General features: G+C 36.0%; 1 protein-coding gene across 5 annotated transcripts in view; it reads left to right on the top strand.

Moving 5' to 3' along the window:
• Window positions 1-20,855, top strand: part of LIN28B (lin-28 homolog B) — a 129,341-nt gene that overhangs the window by 48,637 nt on the left and 59,849 nt on the right. For 4 of the 5 annotated variants that reach the window (XM_069077138.1, XM_069077137.1, XM_069077135.1 and 1 more), the window contains exon 3: window positions 18,845-19,029. In XM_069077138.1, coding sequence (XP_068933239.1) covers window positions 18,845-19,029 — 185 coding nt within the window. Of the gene's footprint in view, window positions 1-14,166; window positions 14,388-18,844; window positions 19,030-20,855 lie in introns of all 5 variants that reach the window. The other variant, XM_069077139.1, reaches the window with a different exon arrangement.

Raw genomic sequence — 20,855 nt, 5'->3', positions numbered from 1 at the left:
TGTGAGTGGAAAGAAAAGGACAGATGCAGCTTTGTGTGGTGGAGAGAGCATTGACTCTGGAAACAGAGGACCTGGGTTCAAATCCTACATCTGTCCCTAATTGTATGACTTGGGATGGATCATATAACTGATTTGGGACTCATTTGCCTTATCTATAAAATGATGGGGTTGGATTAAGTGTCCTTTAAAACCCCTCCTAGCTCTAGATAAAAGATCCTATAAAGGAAATGTGGCAATAGAATCAAGAGTGATGAGTTTAACCTAGGTGACTGGAATGAAGGTGGTACCCTCAATAAAAATAAGAATGTTCAGAAGAAGGGTAGTTTTGGGGAAGAATGTTAGTGAGTTCTTTTTTGGAGGTGTTGTGTTTTGAATGCCTACAGGATATCCAATTTGAAATGTCCTATTGACCATTATTGATTGAGACTAGAGCCTAAGGATATAGAAGTGGGATTCAACTATGTAGTGCTTATAATTAGAGGATAATATGAGAGACAGGTGATGTTGTTAAGAGAAACAATATAGAGAAATAAGTAGAGAATATAGAGAAAGAATTACAGAGGACCCAGAACAAAACTTTGCGCAGTTAGAAGGCAAAGACATGCTCATGATGAGCTACTAAGTAACTGAGAAGGTGCTATCAGACAAGTATGTGGTGAACCAAGAAAGAGAGAGCAGTGCCCCCAAAATACTGAGAAGAATGCATGGTGAACATGCTTACACGCTACAGAAAAGTAAAAAAGGATGAGGCTTGACCAACAGGCCATAGGATTTGACAAGAGGTAATTAGTAGCGTTAGAAAGAGCAGCTTCATTTGAGTTAGGAGGCAGAAGCCACAATGCAAGGGGTTGAAAAAGTAGAGAGAGAAGAAGAGATAGAGACAAGGAGTAGAGGTGACCTTTTTTGGGAGGAATTTGGCTGTGTTAAGGGAAGTTGTAAGATGATAAATGGAAGGGATGGTATGGCCAAGGATTTTGGTTTTCTTTTAAAGAATGGAAAGGATTTATTCTTGTTTGTAGGTTAGGGGGAATGAGACAATAGATGAGAGACAGAGAGAGTTATAGAGGCAGTCTTCTACAGGAAATGTGGGGGATGGAGAGGGTTGACCTTGGCAAGGAGGAAGACTACCTCTTTATCACAACCGGAATAAAGGAGAAGAGAATGGGATTGTATCAAGGGGTTTCAAGATACCAGAGTAGTAGAAAAGAGAACTTTCATAATGAATATCCTCTATTTTTTCAGTAAATTATAACTACTGGGTAAAAGAGAAAGTGTAAGGGAATAAGCATTCATATATGTATATAGATAGATGTAGATATGTATGCATAAGTGCTTGACATAGTACAGAGCATCTGGGCCTACTGTGTGCCAAGCACAGTGTTAAGCACTTACAAATACTGTCTCATTTGATCCTCACAACAATTCTGCAAAGTAGATTCTGTTTTCCCCATTTTACAGTTTAGGAAACTGGAGCAAACAGAGGTGGAGTGACTTACCTAGTGTCACACAGCTAATAAGTAGCTGATGATGATTTGAACTCAGGTCTTTCTGATTCCAGGCCCAGCACTCTCTCTATACACCATGTCACCTAGCTATCTCATGAATGGAACTGGGAGTGCTACAAATGACTGACTCCTTAAAAATGGAAATAACACATCCAAAGTGACTCAAGACAGTAGTAGAGAAAACAGATGCTCCAAACCTTTCAGAGTGTCTGAGAATGACTGGTGACGTACAACAGCGTAAGAGTTTATCATCTTTGAAAGAAGCACATTGAATAAAAGGGGCAGGTGAAAAGCACTGTATATCCAAAAGAGATGGAGTAAAGGAGAAGAGAGTACAATTATGTGTGAAAATCCATGAACCTGCAGGAGGCTGTTTGGATACATGGCAGTTTAGATGCATCAGGGCAAGGAAGGGATGCATGGCCAGCATACTGTTGTCATAAAAGAATATTGTCCCAGTCAGGGAGGTGATTTGATACAAACTGACACCTCTTTCCTTTTAGATGTTTACCTTCATACTGCCTTGTATAGAGGTGTGGTGATTCCCAGCTTTAGAACTGATCCTACAAACTTCCACTTGGGATTTGTATTCTGCTGAATTTGATGTCATAAGGTCCCTATTTTACTCTGATCACCAGTTGGGTCATACTGTGTTTCCTCCGGATGTTTGCTTCCCTCAGCCTATTTGAATTGTGCTTAATCATCAGCATTTCCCATGCCCTTTAGGGTTGAGGGAGTTGAGAGGAAGAAGCATAATGAATGGAGTGAATATAAAGGAAGGAGAAATAAAATTCATAGCCAACTTCCTCATTTTGCAGATGAGAAAACTGAGGCCTAGAAAGCATAAGTAATTTGCTCAAAGTTCACATAGCTGATTAGAAGTTGTGGAATTGGAACTAGTCTGGTAGAATGATAGGTAGAACTTGAATTCTGTCAACTGTGTATAGAATGAATTAGAGAAAAAAAAAGGTCTAGAGATAGAGAGACTTGTTAGAAAGTTGGTTTAGTTCATTTGTGAGGTAAAGAGGACTTGGAATAATAATGCTGCTAGAAATGAGAAATTAAGAAATAGAAGGAATGATTTTCAGGGTTTGATAGCTAATTAATTGGAAACAAAGTAAGATACCTATCAACTGGGGAATAGCTGAGCAAACTATGCTATGTGAATATAATGGAATATTATTATACAATAAGAAATGATGGATATGAGAAAGTTTCTAAGAAGTGATGGAGAGCAATAAAACCAGAACCAGTAAAACATTATACACAGTGGCAACAGAAATGTAAATATTAAAGAAGGCTAAAAGGAGGGTGAATTGTGAGTAATTTTATCAGCATATTGATATGAGAGACTAGATAATGACACAGAACTTCATCTTCTTAGCATGAGGTTAGGGAGGGACTATGGAAAATCAGAGACTCACATATATGGTCTTCAATCACTCTTTTTATTGTTTTTGACTAAATGTTTTCCTTTGATAAAAGAGAAGTTTCATTGCTTAAGGGTAAAAGGTGGGGCTAAATAATCCAAAGATGACCATGATGAAAAAAGTTTAAAATATCAATAAAAATTGACTTAATTAAAAATGAAAAATGAAGAGACATAACAACAGAATATTAGCACACTGAAAGCTCCTAACACACATTGAAGGTTAAAATTCAGAGTAGAATGCTAAGAATATAATGTGTTTGGAAGGTGAAAGTTTTGAGTTTATTAGAGTAGAACGTAAAAATGGGAGTTGGAGGTTTTCAGTGATACAAAGTCAGTGTCATTGACATGGATACTTATCTGATATATGTGATTATATACCCTATAATAATTAGCCTAAGAGAAAGAATGAATGCTCCTACTTCTGGGTTTGTATGTCTAAATTCCTATTAGTGTTATTACTGTGATATATATGTGTACTTACTGGAAGGAGTTTTATCCTTTGACTGTTAATTTATCCTCTCACCATTGTGTTACAATTCAAGAGAACTTCTCTTAGAGGGCCTTGAAATGACACATAGTTATATTGTCTTTTCGATTGGAAAATTTCTCACTTTGCAAATTTATTAAAATTCTTATATGATTAGAATTAAGAAAAATGATAACAGTCATCAAATTAATTTTATTAATCAGTATTTTTGTCATTGATAAAATTTAATGGTGAATATACTACAAACAGATGTTAATATTCATTACCAAAGGTAAATACATCTAAATGGACTATTAACAACTAGTTTAATATATTATTAAAATATAGATTATATTAACTGAAGTTTTTATCTGTCAGTTGGAAATTCTTTAAGTAGGTTTGACTGTACATTCTTTTTCCTCATGTTACTTGTGTCATCTTACTCCTGCTACATGTTTCAATTACTAGTATAAAAAATTAATTCCTTCTTTTCCATTCATTTCCTGCTATAGTTAGATAATGTTAGTCATTCACTGATGATACCATTACATAGGAGCAAAATTATGTAGTTCAATACGTGTTTTATTTACTATCAGTTCATCTTAATATCTGAAAGAACAATTTTTTAGCTTAGGGAGACTTTAAGAAAACATTTCTGTAAAGAAAGTTGTTTGTAAATTAGACACCTGCTTAAAAAAAGGTCAGTTTGACAATATCTCAGATATATTATGAGAGAACTTGGTTTATATTTCAGCTGTTTTTTTTTTTGTTTTAAACTTGTTTTGTATAGCTAATTAAAACCACGAAGGGCGAAGTTTAATACGAATAGAACCCCTTTTTAAAGGCATTGTTGGAAAACTGGACTAAAATCTGCTTCAGAGGATATATATGATACATCAGGTATTGTTTCAGGAGATATGATTCCATCTGTAACAAATAGCCTTGTTATGATAGAGTTTTGCTGTACTATAATTACTATTTTTTTTAAAAAAGAGAATCAGTTTCTGCAAAGTAAGGCAAGAAGATAAGCATAATTTGGAAATTAAATACCTGTCCCAACATTTTAGAAAAAAAAATCCTTCCCTAACTTGATAATTTGCAAATCTGATCCATATTTTTCTGCTCTCTGTCTCTTTCTCTCTTTTTTACTAGACTGTTAATTTATCCTCTCATCATTGTATTACAATTCAAGAGATCTTCTCTTAGAGGGCCTTGAAATGACTGATATTTATATTTTCTTTTTGGTTGGAAAATATCTCACTTTGCAAATTTATTAAAATTCTTACATGATCAGAATAAAGAAAAATTACAATAGCCATCAAATTAATTTTCTTAATATTTTTGTTATTGATAAAATTTAATGGTGAGTATACTGCAAACAGATGTTAATATTCATTACCAAAGGTAAATACATCTAAATGGACTACTAACAACTAGTTTAATATATTATTAAAATATAGAATTATATGATAATGGTTTCCTTAAATTTTAATAAGCATTTGCAGAAATTAAATGTTTACACTGATGTGAAAACAGGTTCACATATGCATTTGTGTTACATATGTTTCTGTTTTATAGGTTGCTTCTATATTATATAATAATTAAACAGTATTTTTCCTGAGAAATAAAAATATTTTATACTGGAGAGAAATATATTTACTTTTTTTTTTTTTAAGCAGTTGGGGTTAAGTAACTTGCTCAAGGTTACACGGCCAGTTTTTTCTGGGTGTGGTGCTAAGTATCAGAGCCCAGATTCGATCCCAGGTCATTCCAACTCTGGGGCCGGTGCTCTTACTAAATAAGCCACCTGGCCGCCCCGAAATAGATTTATTTTCAAAGGAGAAAGTAAGGTTTGTACTTATATAGTGAAGAGGTTGCATCAGTATAATGGAAAGGGTACTGGAGAAGGTGGCAAAGATCAGGACACCTGATTCTCTAGCACTTTAAACCTTGCATTTTTTGCTGGGTGAAGCATGTTTCCTAAGTAAAGTTGGGTAGGGTCCAGGCTGGGCATCTTCCATCTGTCCCAAAGCAGCCATTTCCATCTGTACCAACACAAAGTATCTTCTACCCCCTGCTGCCAGCCCTGTCTCCCAAATGGGATGTGGAAAACCTACTGTGTGAAGAAGAGCAACCCTCCCTTTGACCTCAGGCCTTCCATCTCCTTCTGTGCCTGTTCTTTTGAGGGGAAAGGACTAGTGCCCACCATTCAGTGATGGATATTCGTCATATCCTTGACATTTCAATGATTCTGAGCTCCTGTAAACCATGATCCAAAATCCATTCTATACCCCCTACCACTTATACCTCTCTCAACCCTCCTGCCCCAAAGTTTCATTCTAACTCCACTTAGCCTTTCCACTGTGTCCTCTGAAATGCCTCTTCCATAGACAACAAAATTCCCTTCATCTGTCTTCCATTCCTTCCATCTACTAGCTTTAATTGAAACCTGACCTCTGCCTGATGATATATCTTCCCTGGCCACCCTTTCCAATGCTGGCTGTACATTCACTCATTCTCTTCAACTCACTAGTCAAGGAAGGGAGGGCATTTGGAGAGCATTCTCACTCTCCATTGACACATCTAGGTTCTGTCCTTTCCTCCATCACTCAGTAACCTCACTTCCCTTGAGGTTTATGATATTTGTATCTACCCCCTCAATCAAAATCCTGATGGCCATTGTCTATAGTCCCTTAGGTCACTCCCCTTCCTTTATTTTTTTTGAGGGGGGAAGGCAGGGCAATTGGGGTTAAGTGACTTGCCCAAGGTCACACAGCTAGTAACTGTTAAGTGTCTGAGGTCAGATTTGAACTCAGTCCTCCAGGACTGGTGCTCTATTCACTGCGTCACCTAGCTGCCTCCCCTTTTTTAATAAGTTCAATACCTGGTTTACAATTTTTCTCTCCTTCCCAACTCATGTCCTCATACTAGGGGACTTCAGTAAACCTATAGATTCTCCTTCAAATACCCTAACCACTTAGTTCCTCAGCCTGCTCACCTCCTGTGACCTACTCTTCCACTTCATCTTAGTCATATACAAAGATGGTCATATACCTGATCTTGCCATCCTTTACAAATGTACATGTTCAAGAATTTGGAAATCCTCTTCTCTGACCATAATCTATTGGGTTTTCAGCTTTCCTTCTGCCTTCTGTCATATAACCCTGTTCTTCATTCACACAGTGATCTCCAGTCTCACACAGTAATCTCCAGTCCTTTGACCCCTCAATTCTCTCCCAGGCCATCTCCCCTGCATTAGCCACTCTCTTATCTTCTCCCCATCTTGACTCCTTGGTGAACCAATTTAACTCTATACTTTCTTCCTCTCTTGAGTCCTTAGCTCTTTCATATCATTTTGCAGATTATTCCCAGCCAAATCTCAGCCTTGGTTCACTTCTGTCATTTGTTGTCTTTACACCTACTCATACATGCTGCTAAACAAAGGCAGAGAAGAGTTCTGCAACTATTCTGACTGGTTCCACTACAAATTTATGTTACATAAATTCAACTGAGCCCTAACTGCTGCTAGGAAATCCTACTATACCTCCCTTGTCATACCACTATCTCACTGTCTGCAGCAACTCTTCCAAACCTTTTCATTCGTCCTTAGACCTCCTGTGGCTCCCCTTACTCCCACTTAGTTGAGAATCTTGCCTCAGATTTCACAGAAAAAAATTGAGACCATTCACCATGAACTCTTTTTTTCTCTCCTTCCACATCTTCTTCTGTCATTTTCTCCTCCTTCACCCCTGTCTCATTTGATGAAATAGCCTTACTCCTTCCCAATACTAATCCCTCTAATGGTTCAAGTGATTTCATTCCATCCCATCTCCTCCAACAGATTGTCATTTTTGTCATCCCCATTCTTTCACTTATTTTCAATTTCTCCCTCTCTTCTGGCTCATTTCCCAGTGCTTGTGAACATGCCCCATGGCTCCCCTATCTCGAAAAACCCTCACTTAATCTTTCCATCCTTGATAACTCATCCTTTTGTAGTTAAACTCCTCAAAAAGGCCATTTTTAATAGGGGCCTCCATTTTTTTCTCCTGTCATTCTCTTCTTAACTCCTCATAGTCTGGCAGCTGACCTCATCATTCCACTGAAACTATTTTCTCCAAAGTTACCAATGTTCTCTTACTTGCCAGATCCAGTGGCCTTTTCTCAGTGCTCATTTTTCTTGACCTTTATGCAGCCTTCAACACTCTTGATCTCTCTCTCTTTCTTGATACTCGCTTTCTTATCTCTAGGTTTTTGCGACATCCTCCTACCTATCTGAACACTCCTGATCTGTTTCCTTTGCTGAATCTTCATCCAGATCATGCCTTTTAACCTTAAGTGTACCTCAAGGTTCTGTCTTGGGCCCTCTTTTCTTTTACTTGCATGTAACTTTATTTGTTGATCTCATCAGCTCTCAGGAATTTAATTATCATCTCCATGTTGATGAATCTCAAATCTACCTTTCCTGCCCCTACATCTCGACTGACCCCTAATCTCACATCTCCAACTGCCTTTCAGACATCTCAAACTAGATGTCTGATAGACATCTTAAACTCAGAATGTATGAAAAAGAACTCATTTTCCTTCCTCTTAAACCTTCCCCCCTTCTACTTTTCCTGTTCCTATTACTGTAAAGTGTAACATGATCATTCCAGTCCCTCAGGCTCATAACCCAGGAGTCATCATGAATTCCTCACTATCTTTCACCACCCCTATCCAGCTATTGCCAAGGCCTGTTAATTTCACCTTTGCAACATCTCTCCAATATGCCCCCTTCTCTCCCCAGACACTGTCACTACTTTAGTGCAGGCCCTCATCACCTCACATCTTGATTGTTGCAATAGCCTGTTGGTGAGTCTGCCTGCCTTGAGTCTCTCCTCAGTGATTTTCCTCAAGTTCAGATCCAGTCATGCCACCCCACCACTCAGTAAACTCCAGTGACTTCCTTTTGTCTCTGGGAGCAAATACTGTTTGACATTCAAAGCCCTTCATTAACTATCTCCCCCCCCCCTTCCCCCGACCTTTCCAGTCTTCTTACTTCCTCAATATATGCTCTTCAGCCCAATGACATTCCATCTCTCCACTCTAGGCATTCTCTCTGGCTGTCCCCCATGCCTAGAATGTTCTCCCTCCTCCAGTCCTACTACTGATCTCCTTGGCTTCCTTTAAGTCCCAAGTGAAAAATACAAGAAGTCTTCCCCAACCTTTCTTAATTCCAGTGCCTTCCCTCCTTTAATTATTTCCCATTTATCCCATATATAGCTTGCTTTGTTTATATGTGTTTGCGTGTTTTCTCCTCCATTAGATTGTTAGTTCCTTGAAGGTGGTGACTATCTTTTGCCTCCTTCCCGCCACACTTAACACAATGCCCAACACGTAGTAGGCACTTAATAAATGTTTACTGATTGATTGATTTTATTATGCTTCTACTACTTTTCTAGCTAGATAGACAAAGCATTTATTAAATGTTTATATGCCAAGTGCTGGGACAAATAGAAGCAAACAAGATAGTTCCTCCTGGCAAAGAGCTTATATTCTAATGGAGGAAGAGAACATATGAAGGGGAATTAGAAAGGATTTGGGTGGAGGTATATGTGTGAATGCAAACTGTGGAGATGACCAGGATATACTTACTGGCTAGCCAGATTTTGGAAAATCTTGAAATGTCTGAAAGTCAAGCATCTAGTAGTCTTAGTTCTGGTTTGCTTTATTATTCTTTAAGAAATGTTTTGAGGATGTGAGTCAGCCTTTTCTCCTTGTGTTTCTTCCTAATGAGGCAGAGTTCTGTTTTTGTATCTGTGGAAGCTATGTTTACCTGGTATTACCATCCAGAAGAGTTCTGCTGTTGGAATATATATTTGTTTTTTGTAATTAAAGATGGTAATGCTGTAAGTTTTTGTAATCTAGACAGTCAGCAGGTTATACAAATATTTTATTTATGATAGTGACTGGTTGTGTTGAACAAATTATGCTATCTTGTCTGTGATATTCTGGACCTAAAATATAAAGAGAGAAGAATGGCAGATATAAGATTTATATTTGATAAAAGTAAGTAATAGCATTTTCCATGTTTTTTTTTCCAGTAGCAAATGACTACTGCATATCCACAGTATTACTTAGATTACTCCTATCAATGCATTTTTGTATTTTGTATTAGGAAAAATCCAAACCCACTGGAAAAATAATAGTATGGTAGGTTCCATGGTACACACAGAATATAATGTGATCGTGTTACTATATGGCTAAGATATTGTGAAATAGGGTGAAAATGGAGCCAATTTCAGTTGAAATTAGGGAATTCTATGGTCAGGTTGGTAAAGGGGTTGTTAGGAAGAAAGTTGCTGAAAATGGTATCAGTTGAAGAGGGAAATCATAAGTCAGGTATCTCTGTGACATATTTTCTTTGCAAATAGCCTGGCAATCAGAATAGGCCTCAGGCGGCCAGATAGCGCAGTGAGTAAGAGCACAGGCTCCAGTCTTGGGATGACCTGGGGATCGAATCTGGGCTCAGACACTCAGCACCCACCCAGAAATAACTGGCTGTGTAACCTTGAGCAAGTTACTTAACCCCAATTGCTTTAAAAAAAATCAGAATAGGCCTCCTCAGGTTTTTTAAACTCTTAAGTTGATTAAAAAAAAACTGTTCAGCATGTTTCAGTATAGGATAATAATATTTTTTTCTATATCATTAGTGAATATATAACAAAGGTGATTTGACGCTTGTAGTTAGGTCAGGGTACTTTCAAAGAAAGTTTCAGTGTTTGTTTAAGAACAAACATAGTGGCACATTACTATTTCTTCCAAATTTTGGAGATAGAAATTGCATTGGTAACCTAATATGATAACACAATGGTTGTCTGTCATGGTTAGGAAATGAAACAAAATGTAATTTTACAGAGAAGTGAAGCCTATACCTCTTTAAGTTCCAAAACTTAATATATTTTATTGCAGCCTTTCTAAAATTCATCACACATATACCTGACTTCTTAAACAGAAGCACAATGATACTAATTTAACCCTTTTTTACTTGATGAATCAAGGGCACATTGTGAACAGTCATTGTGATTTAGCAGTAATAATAGCAAAACCTCAGTGACCCTTGTGGTACATAGATCTGTTTGCCTTGATGTAAAATAGCCTCAGATAGCTATGGTGTTTGAGCTCATGAGTAAACTTTTTATGCTTCTGTCTCTTCTCTTGCTGTCAGTGATATAGTCTGACCAGATTAGAATCCTTCCCCAAGAGGGTGAAGGGGGCATAGGGAGGTGAGAACAGAGAGAACCAACTAGAGTGACTAATGAATTGCTAAGTTCAGCCTCTGACATGAAAAGAATTCTGACAACTCCACTGGGTATCCTTATTTAGCCTACTTGATTGCTATATTCAAAGACGCCTGGAGTCTACTTCCCTTAGATTGGTCTGTTTGACAAAAATGTCTGCTCCTTCTTTCATTTTCAGTATAGAACTACCTTGCCATAACTGCTGGGGCCATTTAAAAGCAGCTCACAGTTCTAGGCAAGGCTGGTTTTCCTAGAACCATCACTTGTTTTCCTTTACCTATCCAACACCAGAATGTACAGCTCGAAATGTCAGATGGCCAGGGATGCTAATTAGCACGTACATCTTTGAAGTGTGTGTGTTTGTATGTGGACGTGTGTTCATGCACATTATGCATGCTTACATGTACATGCACATATATACATGCATGCCATGAATTTGAAAAATTTTAATGGATCTTGTAGTTAAATATAAAGAGTATTTCTACTCCTCAGAAACAAGACTTGGACTAAGTTAATAAGGTTGTAAGTTATCTTTATTTACCTTACAGTTTGCATAGTATTGTGTAATGGAAACAACACATTGGACTTGGAATTGTGAGACCTGAGTTTGAATTCTGCTTGACTCCAATAGTTAATGGCTTTGTGATGTTGAACAAGTCATTTAAATGTCTGAACCCCTTTTCTCATCTATAAAATTTATAAAATATAATGACTTACATTATCTATACTTATATAGATGGTATATGTTAAGTGCTTTGTAAATTGAAAAACCTCATACAAAATGTGAATTAGTATTTCTCTCATTTTACAAAATAAGAAATAACGACTCCAAAAAGTTAAGTGACTTGCCCAAACTCATATAGATGATAAGTAGTAGATATAGAATTTTAATCCATGTCTGCTGATTATGAAGTTTAGTTCTCTTTTTACCACACAATGTAACACACTGTTAGTGTTCCTGTATTTCCTCTCTTTTTTCTCATTTATTGTTTCATATACTCTGTAGGCCAGGAAAATAAATAAACATGCTTGTTAGAATTATGTATGAAATTAGAACAGTTAGACTGACAATGAGTCTCTGGTCAGAGCCATGGATGATGTTCTCTCTTTCTTTTTTAATCAAGTAAACCCATTTATCCAAATAGATAGCAAACAGAAATCAGAGAAAGTATACATATGTGATTATATACCAGACAAAACACAGGTTCTTGGGAGGGAAAAAACAGCTCAATCAAGGGAGAGAGTCCCAGATCTCAGCCAAGGGAAATTCCCCAAATTTTCTAGTATTGGAAGCTGATGATAGGGATGTGATTGAGACTGCAAATTCTTCCACAGTTTGCCTCCTTTCAAAAGTGACTTTTCCTTTGGGGACTTGAAGAGAGATTGGAATATTATGTCTTTTCTCTTGAAACTAGAAGCTGGAAGATTAGATCTCTGTTCTCCCCAATTATCACCATCTCCACTCATTCCTCATACAGATTCAGAACTTTGGAGAATCAGTGTTCACCAATGAGGAGAGAGTCCATGAGTGCTCTGTTAATGAGTTTAGATGCATGAGGTTTAATAGTGAACTTTTCCCACCTGTTATGTCAGCTTAGGAAATTCTTTGCTCAACTCTTGGTTCTAGAGTATGTTCCAAATAGTTGAAGCAGCTGAATAAGTAATTAATGAATAAATGAGATGTTAGGGAAATAAACTCCATACTTTGCATGGTGGCATAATAGGGGCTGGTAGAAGAATTTATCTATCAGAAATTCTACAAGAGCTCACTTTTCACTAAAATAAGAGTAGCTAATAAATTCCTCACTTGTCCTAATGATAATTTCATTTGAAGAGGAAACTTCTGTTCCGGATTTTATTCTGGCCAATAAGGTAGAACCAGTGGAGAGTAGATATGACAGGAACTGTTTGTTGCGGAGTGGCAAGAGTCTAGTTCATAGCAACTGAATGACAAGAAATTACTGTTCTTAGCTCTGCCAAGTTGAGAAGGGGGTGATTATTTCTTCTCTCCGTTGAAATTTGGACCAGAGCAAAACACTGTTCTCTCTTTAGTGTGGAAATAAAATACATGCAGTTGTGTGCTTTTGATTCTTCCATTTTATTCTGCAGTACTTTCAGAGATACATATAATACAGTTAGCCAGTCGTGGTGAAGTGTATTGTGGCTCCTTATTGCATGTATATTTGGATTCCGCAGAGGTAACACTTCCTGGACCAATATTGTTTCATTTTGATACAGAGTATGAAGCAATCCATGAGTAAGTGGAACAATATAAAGACTGTTTTAGTCTCTGATATTTTTATCTTCTCCTGGTATGGGATGAACTGGTACCTTTGCTTCCCAATGTGTGAGTTATACCTTGAACACATTTAGTGGGAAGGATGGAGCTGAGAGGCTTGCCTGGTTTGTGGTTGACTTCTAAAATCATCACATATAGCAAACCTGTGATCTTTGTCTTCATGGGGCTCTTTATCTTATTCATACACATAGCTATATGTATTATACTACATTGTATTGTACTGTTATAGTATATTTTACTTAATAACATGCAAATATTTCTGTCTTTAATTATCCTAAGCAGTTAAATTACATGTGGTCAAGACTCAGTTGATTTAACAGTCACTCATCTAGGTGATAATTTGTTATTCCCTGCTCTCCTCCCATTCCCTTTATTATTGGTATTTCATGCTGTCTTTGGATTCATAATAGTGCTAGAGAAAGAAGTGAAAACCAGGCACAGTCCTAGCTTTTGGGAGAATGGATTTCAAAGAATTCAGAAAAAGGCATTGTGCTATGTTAAAAAAGATTGCTGTGTTTGGTGTTTATCTCCAGACTGTGTAACTCACTCAACTTCTTTAAATTTTAATTTCCTCTTATGTAGAATGAAATAGTTGGGTTCAGAAGTTCCCAAAGTGGGCAATACCGGCCCCTGGGAGGCACTGGTACAATGGGGGGGGGGGGTGTTGAATAAAAATAAAGGTTAACCTAACCTAACCCCAGGGGGTGCTGAGTAATTTTTTTAAGGGGGCAGTAGACAAAATAAGTTTGAGAACCTCTGGATTAGATGATCACTAAAGTCCTTTCCAGATCTCCCATGGCCTACATTTTTTTCACTGGAAAATCTATCCAAGTGATTGAATTATTTCAAGAATGAAATTCTGATGACACAAACATAAGTGATTCCAATGAGGGAGGAAAGGGGAAGCTGTCTTTAAAAAAATGAATTTGTATACACAGGGCACAGTGAAACTCAGAAGCTAGTTTTAATTTTTAAAAGATTTCAAGATAACAGATGTGGCTCATTCTCAAAAGCATAGCCTCCCAAAAGGCTAAAACCCAACATTACCTCCCTGAAGCTAGTAATAAAAACTAAATAAACTAAAAGCACTTTAAAAAGTTATTTCAGAGGTAAGATGATACATAGTTGGGGCACTGATTATACATGATAGATAATAAAGCTAAATGACTCAACTTTTATTTTATTAGTTTTTTCTACCAAAGAGAATGATACTCAGCTTGAAAAAAATGGAATCAAAAATGGTTAACAGGTTACCGGGCAGAATGATCATTGAGGAAATTATTCAATAGCACCGGACCCATTACGTCCCAGCATAATGGAAGACCTTGCAGATGTAATTGCTGAGCTTCTTTTCTTAATCTTTGAAAAACTATGGAAGATGGGAGAAGTGCCACAGGATTTGAGATGGGTAAATGTCTTGACTTTCAAAGTGAGAAAGGATGTTGGTTTGTCTCTTAAGTTTTTTCAACTGTATGAAACATACAAGAATTAAGGAAAAATTTATAATCAAGTAAATGATCCAGTGATAGAGTTCAGCAATCAGGTAACATGCCAACTAGGTAGTTTTAATGTCATTGAAGACAACTAGGTGTTTTCTTACTATCTTCTAATTTATTTCAGGTTTCATTTCCCTATTAATCATCTTTCCCAGTCTATGCATCATTCTCATTGGTATATAAAAGTGAAACAAAATAGAAGTGAAGTAGTTCTACCCTCTCTCATCATCCATTGTCACCTTCTCACCACTTTTGCCTCCTATGTAATTTTTTAAATCATCTTTTATTGTTTTTAATGTTTATTTGCTGACCTCATCTTATATGCTGACCTTGAGGTCGTTTGCCTCCCTGGTTATATTCCTATGGGATATTGTCATTTTTATCTCCAATATTTGGCTACCTTGCTTCCTAATACTTGAGTCATTGATGAACTCTCTGTATAGCACACTGTTCTCTTTAGTCACATTCCCATCCATTTTCTTTCTCATTAGAATAAATTAATTGCAATTCACCACGGTTTTGTTCTTGAGAACTTCCCAACTCTCTTAAGCCAATTTTCCTAATAATTTTTTAGGCCATAGAATCCTAAATATCCTATCTTTGAAATCTGTTTCCCTTTGGCATTTGTCTCCTTGATCTATTAAAACTCCAAAATAGCATGGACATGACTTCTAAAGGGTCCTGACATGTTCATTTCAATAAGCATTTCTCAGTGGTCAGAATTACGTGCGTTATAATAGCATTTTCCCTTGTTGCTTTCACTTCCCTAAAAGATGAAATTACTAGCAAAACAGGTTAAGAATTTATTAGTTTCTAGCAATTCCTTGATTCTAGGGGTTCCTAGAGAGCTAAGATGCTGTCTATTTAATTCATTTTGCTCAATGTCCACTATGATGCCATTCAAACAAGGCATTTATTAAATTGTATATAAAGATAATCATAATGGCCTCCTGTCTCTTGTCATCAATTTTTTGCCTTCCTCTGGCTCCTCTTATCTAGCTTTTGAGCATAGCCAGTCCTCCCTCATCCTTAAATCATTACTCTGCCAAAGAGTTCTGCAGTTCTACAGATGAAATAGAAATTCTCTAGAAATACCCAAGTCATTCTATTTGAAGAAATGAATTTATAGTAAATCATTCATTTGGATCATAATTATTTGAAATTTTTAACAATCTATTCAGTAGCTAGACTGAATTTTAATTTATCTCATAGGCCTAGATGATATTTAAGTTTCCAGATTTGCAATTTTCTGATTCTACAAATAAAAATCTAATTATGCTTTGAATGCTGTTATAGTACCACCACAATTTTTGTAATTTTCATAATACTTTTTTAATTGAGAGAGCTGAAACATACCACTCTATTGTGGTCTTTTTCAGCTATACTGTTATAGTATTTATTTATGTATAATATTTAAGATTTGTTGCCTCATACTGTTGCATATTTTTTAATGTCCACTTATCTTGTCTCTTCAGTTAAATAATATGTTCATCAAGGTTAGAAAGTGCATCCATGTCTTTGTATCACCCAATAGCAGGTAGCACAGTGCCTTACACATAACATATTCTCAATAAGTATTCACTAATTTATTGTTTGAGATCAAATTTGATGAAGTTAGCTAAGTAGAATTAGTTACTCAATAAGCATTTCCAAAGTATAGTACCAAAAGCATATAATACTTTTTAGGAAGAAGTAAAGTGGGTTGTCACTGCAGACATTTTATAGTACTTACAACCAAAATCTTGCTTACTATGTTTTCTCTTTATGAGTTTCATTGCTAGCTCAATGTCACTTCCTTTATCTAAGTTGTAATAGCAAACTAGCTATGTGATCTTTAGCAAGTTACTTCACCCCTCTGGGTCTCAGCTTCCTCTTCTCCAAAAAGGGAAAAATAAATTGGACTGCAAAAGTTCCAAAGTCTCTTCCAGATCTAAAGTTTTATTAGTACATGAAACAATGGAAACAGGAATAATGGATGCTTGGGAACTATGGAGAGTAACTGAATTTAAACAAAGACTAACTCTGAAAATTATAATTGAAATGGTCATTTAAATCTCACGTTTTCATGGGAGTTTTCTAGGTTGATAAATGCAGAGATAAAAAAGTAGCATAGGAAACCAGACTGATGTGGAACCATATTTGCAATTTTCTTTGTGTTCCACCTACTTAAATTGAGGACCATGTCTCTCCATGCATGATTTCCTTTGCATTTCTTAATTTCTGGCTGCCCTTTGGATTCACCTTGCTCCCAGAAACACTCCATGACACATACCTAGTTAATAAAATTTTCTTGCCACCTAATATTCTTTTGCATTCTGAATCATGTTCCCCCCAACACTGGTTTTTTACAGATCCTTTAATGGGATAAATTGGGAAACTAGTGTGCCATTTTTGATTTGTTTAGGAGTATATGCAAACATTGATGAGATTTTACTAACTGAATATAATATTTAAATTGAATAAAAAGGTTCTGATTTTCCAGAATTTTTTTGCAAAAGTTTTCTTTTACTACCACAACATTGGCTGTAATGCAATTTCACAAAACTCAGCAAAACTACTCTGCTGTTTAAAATGTCCCATGTAGTGTAAAAGCCCTGTTGTGAATCAACATTTTCACACATGACTAGAAACAAAACATGCTTTTGATCACAGATGATGAACACTTAGTAGGAAAACCAAATCTGTCTGAAAACAGCAGTTCTGAAACCAAGCAGCAATTCTGAGTTCACAACAAGCAGATACCCCCAAAGTCAGTAAAATTGTATTTTTCAATGTGAAAGAAAGGGAATTCTTGATTGTTTGATGTTGTAAATTTGTCAAAAATTCAGCCATAATTTTACACTGGACGCTGGGCACAACATTTAGTAACTTTATAGAGCCTCTTTGAAGTAACTTTTGGACTCCTAGTAAAAGAAAAAAGGTTCTTTACCTCTGATTCAAGGCATAAGGGATAGGAAAACATTTTGTAAGATACATAAAAATCTAAAATTTTATAATTGTAAAAGTTGTTTATAGTTTGTTTGCATACAGGATTAAACTCTTTTTGATATATGTACATACCTGTGTGTATGAAAAGATTAGGAGTGGGGTTCCTAGTTACAGCCCTTTTCAAGCACTTTTGAAAGATGGATGTTATTTAGTAGGAAAAAACATAAAGCAATATTGCTTTACATGAATTTCTGCTTGTTTCTACTGATTTGATGCTGGATTTGATAACTAGAAGTTATCAAACTTCTTTGAAAAGTTTCTTGTTGATAGGAAATTATCACTCAGTGCATTCTTCCTACTTATGTAGATGCCTTTTTTATTCTTCTTATACCAAAGACAATTAAGAAAATAGTTAAAACTATAGTGTCATTCTAAAGGACTCACAATGAACAGTGCTGTCTACCTCCAGAGGGAGAGAACTGATGAACTGAGTGCAGATTGAAGTATAATTTTTTTCACCTTCTTTGTTTTTCTTCCCTTTTTTTGGCAACATGGCTAATATGGAAATATATTTTGCTTGATTTCACACATATAATTGATATATTGCTTCCTTCTCAATGAGTGGAGGAGGGTCTGGAGGGCAGGAGGGAATCCAGAACTCAAAATTTTAAAAAAGTGAATGTTTAAAATAAATGTTTTTTAAAAGACTATAGTGTCTGAAATTAAATCTCTTTTATGTTCTAAAACTTCTAGAACAGAGCTTATAAAAAATGAAATTTGCTTTTTTCTGTACTTGGGTGGTAAAAAAGATGAAAATAGATTCATATTTAAACTGAAATCATCTCGTGTATATACATATGATGTATCACACATAACACGATAATTGTAATTATGAATATATAATTTTGTAAACAAACTCTTTTAAGATTATTATAAATTATGTAGATCACATTGACTTTATTAAGTTTATGAGAAAGAATATGATGATGAAGCATGCTTCCCACCTCTTGGCAGTAAGGTGTTTGACTAGAGGTGCAGAATGAAAAATACATTTTCAGATGTGGCAAATTTGTTGAATGTACTTGAATATACTTACTTGTTCCAATGGAAAGCAAGTAAGTGTGGAGGTATGGATATACAAAAAAATAATAAAGGAACAAAATTAGAATGTTAAAGTACATAGTGGAAAACAAAAAACTCAGAGGTGTTCATAAACAGGACAATTTTACTACCATATGAAAGTTATAAACTATTTGAAAATAAGTTTTAACATAACAGAATTTCATAGTTTCTTATACAGAGTCACCTTTGAGTGTTGAAATGTTCATATGTGAAGATTAAGTTCACTAGAAGGAATTCTGTTTTGTTATGTGATCCTTTAAATGACAAAGATTATTTTTAAAGTAGTAACTGAGACATTTTTTTGTTTCCTGTTTTACAGAGCAAGCTATATATGGAAGGATTTAGAAGCCTGAAAGAAGGAGAACCAGTGGAATTTACATTTAAAAAATCTTCCAAAGGCCTTGAATCAATACGGGTAACAGGCCCTGGAGGGAGCCCCTGTTTAGGAAGTGAGAGACGACCCAAAGGGAAGACACTGCAAAAAAGAAAACCAAAAGGAGATAGGTAATGATTGCTTTTTGTTACTTTACAGTTTTGTAAGACTTTGTTAAGAGATTTTTTTTAATGTTCCTGATGCCTTCTTAGAACATGTTTATATTGCCCCCAAATGGGGCCATTTCAGTAGAACCACACCATGACAAGGATAAATAAGAAATCGTTTCATTATGAACTTGCAAGGAAAAGGTATCTGGAGCTTAGCTCTAATTACAGAAAAAAAATAGATTCTTAGGTACTGAGCAGTCAGCAGATCCTGTTGTGAGTCTGCAGTGGCAGAGTTGAAGGAGCTGCCTTTTTTGAGTTCCTCTTTATATCTGTACATGGTAGATACTCCCTCTTTTTATTCCTTTAAGCTGCCTTGCACATATTAGAACTATCTTCTTCTGCCAATGCTTTTGCTAAATTGGAGACATAATTCTAATCCTTGAAGCACTTTTGAGGCAAGCAGGCATACAGAAAGGGATAAGGTGGTGTTCAGTAATACCCATAACCTTGGATCACTGATCAGATTAGATACCAGTCACAGACAGGCTTCTGAGAGAGTATCAAAGTGGGATCCAGTAATTCAAAGGATAGCTTAGGTTCAATGGTTAGTCTGATTTCTACTGTCAGGTTTCAGGTAAGAGTGAAGATTGTGAATGAATGAGGGCCACATTCTAGTCTCTGTATAGGATCAGCAGCTAGCCTTAAGGAATCTCCACAGAGCTGCAGTGTTTAGCTGTAATGTTGCCTAGCAGGAGAAGAAGGTCCTCTGTTTATTTGGTGGTGATGATCTTGGGAAGTATCTGCAAGCAACAGCAAATGTGCCGTGGCATGATCTAGTGGAAGGAGCACTATATTTGGAATTAGCTGAAGTGAGTTTGACTCCTTGTGCTACTACGTACTAACTATAGGTGATATTGGACAAGTCACTTACCCCTTTGGGGTTCATTTTTCATACGTGTCCAAGAAAGAAATTGTACTAGGTAGTTTCTTTGGTAATTTTGGGCTCAATCTTTTGATCTGCAGTTTTCTGATATAGAAAGGTCATACATTGGTTCTGGTATGTGTATATATCCTCAGAATTGGATCCAGACTCACACTTAAATATATTACTTGGCCAACTATTTGGAAGGCAAGGTCAGACTAGTGTTTTAGCTGAAACCATGCTAATATAATGTCATTGTGTTTTTGGAAACAATCCTTTTAGCCAGCTTTTTGTTTTGCTAATGGCTTCAATTTCATGTAGAAGAAAACTGAAAATATGACAACAGACGTTTCACTATAATTGTGTTTTCATAAGAACATAAGAATTGGGGGGGGGTTGTTATAAATATACCCTTAGTGTTAAAAAGTAGTTCTTATATACAAGGTTAACTTGTACTCCAAATTTAGTAAATATATACATATAAAAGAAGAATGTTGCATAGGATTTTTTTCTCCTAAAACAAAACAAAGCAAAACATTGCTTTTTTAGGTCTGAAAATTTTTGAAGTCTATTTAAAAATCGTGTCTGGGATATATTAACATTAGAAAAAATGTGAAATTTTTGGTGAAATTAAATTAAATAACCCTATGGAATTAATACTATATGCATGGATTCTAGTATGTATTGGAATGACAGGAATCTTCATACAATTGGTGAGTCTTGAAGGATGAGATTTAGAAAAGGGAAGAGTTGTGAGCAAAGGTACTGAAGCATAAATGTGCCTACGGCCATGAAATCCATTTAATTAGATAAACATGATGAGGAAAAATAGGAGATAAAATCACAACTCCCTATCCTAGTTAGCATTTAGGGCTCTTTATAATCTGTATGATTGTATTTCACCTAACCATCTTTAGTCATCTAT

The sequence above is a fragment of the Petaurus breviceps genome, unplaced genomic scaffold (genome assembly GCF_028583685.1).
Source record: "Petaurus breviceps papuanus isolate PSGF00001 unplaced genomic scaffold, PetGlider_PUasm1.0 90977, whole genome shotgun sequence".
In the NCBI taxonomy this organism is placed as follows: Eukaryota; Metazoa; Chordata; class Mammalia; order Diprotodontia; family Petauridae; genus Petaurus; species Petaurus breviceps.
This window is presented reverse-complemented; position numbering and strand designations above follow the sequence as displayed.